We start from the raw sequence: 7,500 nt of genomic DNA, 5'->3' as shown, positions 1-7,500 counted from the left end.
TTTATAGTTTTATATTTTTAAAATCCTGCTTATTTTTCTCAATGATTTTACACAGAATTCATTACAATTTATTATAGTTTTCAATCAGCCGTTAAAAAAGCTCTCTCTATTTTGTAGTGGAACCAACCACACCTCCCACCGTCTATTAAAAAAAGTAAACCAAAATAATTACAAAAGCATCGACAATGTCCCGCAATCACTTTTTTGTTTGTTTCTTACGTAAAACAATAAATACACACACACACACACACACATATACATATACACACACACACACACACACACACACACACACACACACACACACACATATATATATATATATATATATATATATATATATATATATATATATATGTATGTATGTATGTATGTTTGTATGTATGTATGTATGTATGTATGTATGTATATCAAAGTATACAAAAGAAAAGCAAATGCATTATTAAAAACCTATCAACATTTCAACGTAAAAAGATATATATATATATACATGCATGTTAAATGAACTTCTCAATAACCGTTTTTATCTAGGCTCAGGGTACCGGCAACTCGGGCAGTCGCCCGAGGTACTATATGCCTCGGAGGCACCAAGGAGGGCGAGACAAAGACAAGAAATTTTCCAGCTTGTACATGCCGAATTTCAGCTTGCCCAGGGCGCCAGCAACCCTAGGGCCGGCCCTGAGTACATACAAGGTGATTGAGAATATACAGTCAATCCACTGTAATACTATCCATGTTTTCATAATCATATCAGTATTTTTAACTATCCTGATTTTTTTATAAAATGTTCATAATCTCATCTTCTACTGATCTTATGTATGTATGATATGTATGTATGATATGATATGATATGTATGCATAAATATATAACCTGTTACAATCACTTCGAAGTTTCGCATCAGTTGGCTTCATCAGATCAAGGGAAACTTCGAAATCACTATGAACCCTTGCTTTGTAAATAATTTACCTATGCACTTACGTATATATGTAATTGTGTGACTGTTTATTATGTGTCTGTGTGTCTCAAACATAATATATATGCCCATAGAAAATACAGTTCTATATCTAAGAGATGAGGAATTAGGTAAATTATTTACATTTGACGGATATTTTTCCTCATCTTGTTTCTTGTTAATATGCCCCTTCCGCCTTCATCTTGGGGATATACCCTCCACCTTCATCAGGTGTCTTGGGGAAATTTTGAACCTGGGTTCTCATTCCTAAGGTATTTTTGGATGTTATTATTATTATTATTGAGGTCACTGCCTGGAATCGAACTCGGAATCTTGGGGTTAGAAGCCCGCGCTCTTGACCACTACGCCATATGCTCGTGAGCAATTATAGAGTGAGTTTTAGGGCTTTTAAATCTAATATTCTCCTATCCTTCCTTGATACCGGTTTCCATATGCTACTCATATCTGCACGCGGTCTGCTTAGGAGGTTATTGTGTCCTTGCATATGTGCTGCTTCTTTTAGTTTTCGTATTTTCCGGTGGTGTTCTCTGTCTATTATTTTAACTTCATCCTAGAGGGGGAGGTGGTCTCCATTTTTCCAGATAAGATCAGCTATATCCTATTTATCAATATCTCCTCGTGTCACAGCTTTGCGATGTTCGTCTACCCTTATCTTGAGGGAGCGGCATGTTTCGCCTTTGTATAACCTACCACAGTCGCATGAGATGGAGTTCACGCAGTCTTTGGTCATATTCTCTTCTATTGGTGGTTTTACTCGAAGGAGATATTTGCGAAGTGTTGTATTACTCTCGAATACCTGATGAATGGAGGGTATATTAACCGAAACGTTGTGTTAACAACAAACAAGATGAGGTAAAATATCCGTCAAATGTAAATTATGAAAATAATGGCCGTAGAAATTGTGGAATTTTGAGGAGAAAATATGAGAGAAGAAAATGAAACATCCCTAAATATTTGAATTTTGTATCATGAGTAACTTCTCTTTAACTTAGTCATATCCCTAAACGCACGTAAACAAACATTCACAAATTCACACACACATGCACGCGCACACACACACACACACACACACACACACACACACACACACACACACACACACACACATACAAATACCTACATACATGCTATTTTATTGTATGCATATATATATAACTATATATATATATATATATATATATATATATATATATATATATATATATATATATATATATATATATATATATATATATATACTGCATTATATAGCATAATTTTTAGTATAAGGTTTTTATGCATTTCGTTACCTACGCAAGGCTATTAATATGTATAATTTAACAGCTACAAATAAAGTATACCCATGTGTGAAGTAGCATGGCTTAGTGGTCTGTGCATCGGGCTCGCGATCATAAGAACGTGGCTTCGATTCGTGGACCGGGTGGCACGCTGTCTTCTTGAACAAGGCATTTTATTTCACGTGATTCCTGTCTTCTCAACTGAAAATTAGTACCAACCAGCCAAGTATTCTCTCCCTCCACCTTTTACATTCTCAATCTTCCGCTTGGTTAAATGTGGGAGGGATGTGACGGTGGTGTCTATATTTGCTCGTAACTATACAGACACTTAAAACAATTGACGAAAGTATAGCACATGTTGCTATGTCATACCCCCTTGCGAATGACGGCTACGTTTTTTATGTACACTAAGAGATAATCCTTTTTACCACCGGCACAAGACGTGAACTTTTCGGCGGGTGGGCTAATCGATTACATTGACACCCCCCATTGGGCTATTCGATTACTTTGGCCCCCAAAAGATAAGAGGCAAAGTCGACCTTGGCGAAATTTGAAATCAGAAGGCAAAGACAGACGAAATGCTCCAAATATTGTATCTGACATGCTAACGATTCTGCCGGCTTGCCGCCATGTGTACATTTAGAGATAATAAAAACTAAACTATTAGAAATATACTAGTTGTAGCGTAAAAACATTAATAACTTCTCAGTACATGGTTATCTGTACTGTTCAGTTTACGTCCTGGTTCATATAATGTTCTTTTTTCATTCTTTGGTGCTTTGGCTGACATCAAATAGTTAATGGGAAATAATGGGAGAAATTCATAAATCTAAAATGACATCCGGGAGTTGGTTTCCTCATAGTTAACTTAATAAAACACATATACAGACAAACCATTTTTTTTTTTAATTTCCATTTTTATTGTAGATGTGAGCCGTATTTCTATCGACCAGCACCCCAGTAAAAGACTGGATGTTCCCTCAACCGTCCTGTGTGAATTACTCTCTACTGTTCCAGGTATCCGCGATCCGGGTCATGAACTCCTTGGTGGTGCCCCGCTCAAAGAGAAAGAAGAAAACCAGCTCAAGTCTTCAGTCATCAATAATGGACGAACCAGTTCAGAACAGCATCAGTCTTCACTTAATGGTGGTACCGGTAATGGTAACGGAGGAGGTGGAAACAACGGCCAAGATCTGGACAAAACTGTCAAACAAAAACGACACAGAACACGTTTCACGCCTGCCCAGTTGAACGAACTTGAGCGCAGTTTTGCTAAAACGCATTACCCAGATATTTTTATGCGAGAAGAATTGGCTCTCAGAATTGGTTTAACTGAGTCACGCGTACAGGTAAGTAGAAACATCTTTTTCTTATATCATTAATGCTTAATACATACAGGTACATATGAACGGGTGTGTATGTGTGTGTTTGTATAGCTATCTCTCTATCTCTCTCTCCCTCTCTTCCCCCATATATATATATTATTCGTGAGATAACCAGACTACCATTGGTTTCATATTGAGAGAGATATCTCTCAACGTGACGCCAGTATTAGTCTGGTTACCCACAAACAAAGAATGTTTTATCCACCAATGCGGTGTTGAGCACACATTCTCAATGATCGATTATAAGGCGTGTGTGTGTGTGTATGTGTGTGTGTGTGTCAGTATTGGTTTTAAACTTTGGCACAAGGCCAGCAAGTTTGGGGAGAGGATAAGTCGATTACATCGACCCAGTACTCAACTGGTACTTATTTTATCGAAAGGGTGAAATATATGTATATATAACATATTAATAAAAGCTTATCTTATCTCCACATGACTCTGTTCCTAGCATCTGATATGAAAGCACCCTCTCGCGCACAAAACTTTAAGTCATATGGAGCTAAGTCAAACAGTTATTAAAAATAATTGTAACTCCTACCAAATGTATTGAGTGCATGGTTTCTAGACTTCTCTTACCTCGCTAACACTCAATTTTTACTGACGATCCTCTATGTGAAATTGCTATTTTTTCCACTTATTTATGGCTCCGAAACTTTTGCCAGTGAGCTTCTTGTTAAAAACTTAGTTCACAAGATTTTGCCTTCTACAAGTGTGCCATCTGAAAAGATGGCTTGGACTGGACATGGATGTACGTAATAAACAAATCTTCATTACTGAATTAGTTTAACGTCATTGGGTCATTTTCATGTGACATTAATAATGCAGAAATTTTTTTATTGAAGACGATACCCTCACCAAATCAAGACAAGTACTATTAAATGCATTGGCTTAATAACACTCCAATTGTTATGAAGATATAACTAATTACTTATCAAAAGCCCTTTCGCTTCTGTGACTGATACAGAACCCATTTACACTTCGTAACTTCAATTCATTATTCCGCTGGGATCAACTTCACCTTTCATCCTTTCGGGATACTAATCGAGTACTGTGGCCGATAGTATCGACAAACCTCTCCCTTCAAAATTGCTAGCTTTGTGCCTAAATTAAAAACTAAATCAAGTGTTTTTATAGAACATAATTTGTATTGCCTATGTCCGTATATGTTTGTATTTGTTTAAACACATTCATGGACATTTGAACATGTCTCCAGTAAATATATATATCTTAAAATATAGAGAGAGGGAGAGAGAGAGAGAGAGAGAGAGAGGGAGAGAGGGAGAGAGGGAGAGAGAGATGAAGAGAGGGAGGGAGAGGGGGAGAGAGGGAGAGAGAGAGAGGAAGGGAGAAGGAGAGAGGGAGAGGGAGAGAGGGAGAGGGAGAGAGGGAGAGGGAGAGAGGGAGAGAGAGAGAAAATGTTGCCAATTAACTTACTCTTCACAAATCAAAGTCTAGTGTAAAATAATAGTTGCATCACAACTCAAGGACGTTTCTAGGTATCAAAATCTTTTGTTTCCATTAGCACATTTGTGTAAAAGATCGGATACAGTCTTAAATAGATTTCTTGTGTGAAGTAGCCTAGCTTAGTGATTATGGTGTTTGAATCAGGATCATAATGAATGTGGGGTCAATCCCCGGAATGTTGTTGTTGTTGTTCTAGATCTTGTTCTTGAAGTTGTTGTTGCACACCAATATACTATCTGTTACAATAGGGATTAGTTCGAAGAATATATTTTACTTCAAAAGTGCTTCTTTTTTAAAAAAAATCTATTATACTGAAATGGTTTTTACACAATAATTTCTTATCAAAATATTGTTATCATGACTAATACAAAATCTTGAAGCCGACAGTAGTATTTCAACAAATATACAGTTTGATCCCTAAATATATTGAATACCAACACTATGTTCAGCCTGCACAATACCATTGTACTATCAATGGTGCCGCATGAAGATAAAATATAGAGAAAAAACTGCGTAAAATCAACTAAAACTTTGATGTCTTTCACCAAAGAGGCTTGAGAAAAATCCTGGGAATTTCGTGTCATCATCATATCAGAAACAAAGATGTCTCAAGGAGGGTGTCTTCGCGAAGAGCCTGAGATACATCAACGAAACGAAGAGTCAATTGATAAGTCATGTCCAACTGCTGTCAGGTCATAGGTGTGCAAAAAAAAAACAGTATTTATATGGGCACCAACATGATGAAGGGGAAGATAGGGAAGACCATGGGCTATATGGTATCACACCTTTTAGGAAGACCTGAAGGCTGTCAATAAACACTTTAAAATTACAGATGAGCACGCAACTAATCGAGAACACTGGAGGGAAGCTGCTGAACGGTGTTTAAAAATGAGTAGGAAGGACTAACTAAACCATCATTAATCCGTGTACTGCATCAACAACAGCAAGATAAACAACAACAACAACAAAGACTACAACAAAAAAGCGGCACCAGCAACAATAACAATGATCCTCTGGGGAAATTGGTTCAACTTTTCTCCTGGACACTGGTAACAACTACGAAAGTTCTTCAAAAATGCTAAATAATTCACTGGAAACAATAGCGTTCCGTTTGGTGTTGACGTCTTCTCTTGTAATACTTAACGTCAATGTCTCAAAGGACACACCTGTTTTATATTCTCAAATAGTGTGAGGTCACGTATACACTGGAAGTTGCTATTTCAGAAGAGATTTCCAACCGACCAACACTTTTCTCCAAAGCCACATAAGCTATAAGTCGCTCTGTTGGTTTTGTTTAAACTTCAGCCACAGACAAGACAAATAATACGTGTACGGTGTGTGTAAGTGTATGTGAATTTACTGTAGCAAATCTATCTAGTATTTATTTGTTTGCGTTTATTTACACCTTATATATTCCTAAACTTAGGCTTCTTTTGGCAGGGAACAATGCCTTATATTTTAACTAATTCAGTTAAAGAAGAGACGTATTGGATGCCTATGCAGCGAAAAGAATTTTTTAAAAATTAATTGATATGTTCCTCTTAATTGGAGAAAGTAATAGTTATTTATAATATAGGTACAAGGCCTTAAATGTGGGGGATAGTCGATTACATCACCCCCACCCCCAGTGCTTAACTGGTACTTATTTTATCAACACCGAAAGGATGAAAAAGTAAAGTCGATCTCGGTGGAATTTGAACTCAGAATATATAGGGCCGGTAGAAATACTGCTAAGTATATTGTCCGATGCGTTAATGATTCTCGCCACCTTGGAGACAGTAATAATAATATCTATTGGCATTGTTAGAACAAATACCTCAAGGAATTTTTTCAGAAACTCTCACAACTCTGCCAGCTCGCCTGCCTTAATAACATTGACGATAACGGTTGTGATAATGTGGCAGTAATAGCGAAAGCATAAATTAAAATTAGTTTTAGTCACAAAAAGTCTGCAATCGGTTTTGATTTTCGGTTGTGATATTATTTTCTGTCTAATACTCCTCGAAACGACATGAAAGTCACTGGTTCTCCTGATTCTCCTATGGGTTGGTATCTTAGCCCTAAATCATTGACCTTATGTGAGGTTTGACGAGCTGGCAGAACCGTTAGAACGTCGGACGTGTCTTACCGTATTTCTTCCGACTTTTTATATTCAGAGAAGATTAATTTTGCCTTTCATCCTTCCGGGATAGATAAAATAAAGTATAAGTAAAGTACTCCCCTCAAAATTGCTGGTCTTGTACACAGATTAGAAACCATTACTGACCTTATGCTAGGCGGCAATCAGGCAGGATCGTTAGCACATCGGACAAAATACCTTGCACTATTGCTTCCTACACTTTACGTTCAGAGTTCAAATTCCGCTGCAGTCATCTTTGCCTTCTATTCCTCCGGGGTCGA

The 7,500-nt window shown here is 37.1% G+C and overlaps 1 protein-coding gene across 3 annotated transcripts in view; it reads left to right on the top strand.

Moving 5' to 3' along the window:
• Nucleotides 1-7,500, top strand: part of LOC106879511 (homeobox protein orthopedia) — a 121,931-nt gene that overhangs the window by 87,968 nt on the left and 26,463 nt on the right. Inside the window, exons 2-3 of one of the 3 annotated variants that reach the window (XM_052978188.2) lie at nt 532-693; nt 3,179-3,600. In XM_052978188.2, coding sequence (XP_052834148.1) covers nt 532-693; nt 3,179-3,600 — 584 coding nt within the window. The remainder of the gene's footprint in view (nt 1-531; nt 694-3,178; nt 3,601-7,500) is intronic. The other 2 variants (XM_052978200.2, XM_052978194.2) reach the window with 2 other exon arrangements.

This window comes from Octopus bimaculoides, chromosome 2, assembly GCF_046866305.1.
Source record: "Octopus bimaculoides isolate indiv1 chromosome 2, ASM4686630v1, whole genome shotgun sequence".
NCBI lineage: Eukaryota > Metazoa > Mollusca > Cephalopoda > Octopoda > Octopodidae > Octopus > Octopus bimaculoides.
The sequence above is the reverse complement of the archived record's forward strand: the minus strand, read 5'-3'. Positions and strand labels throughout refer to the sequence as shown.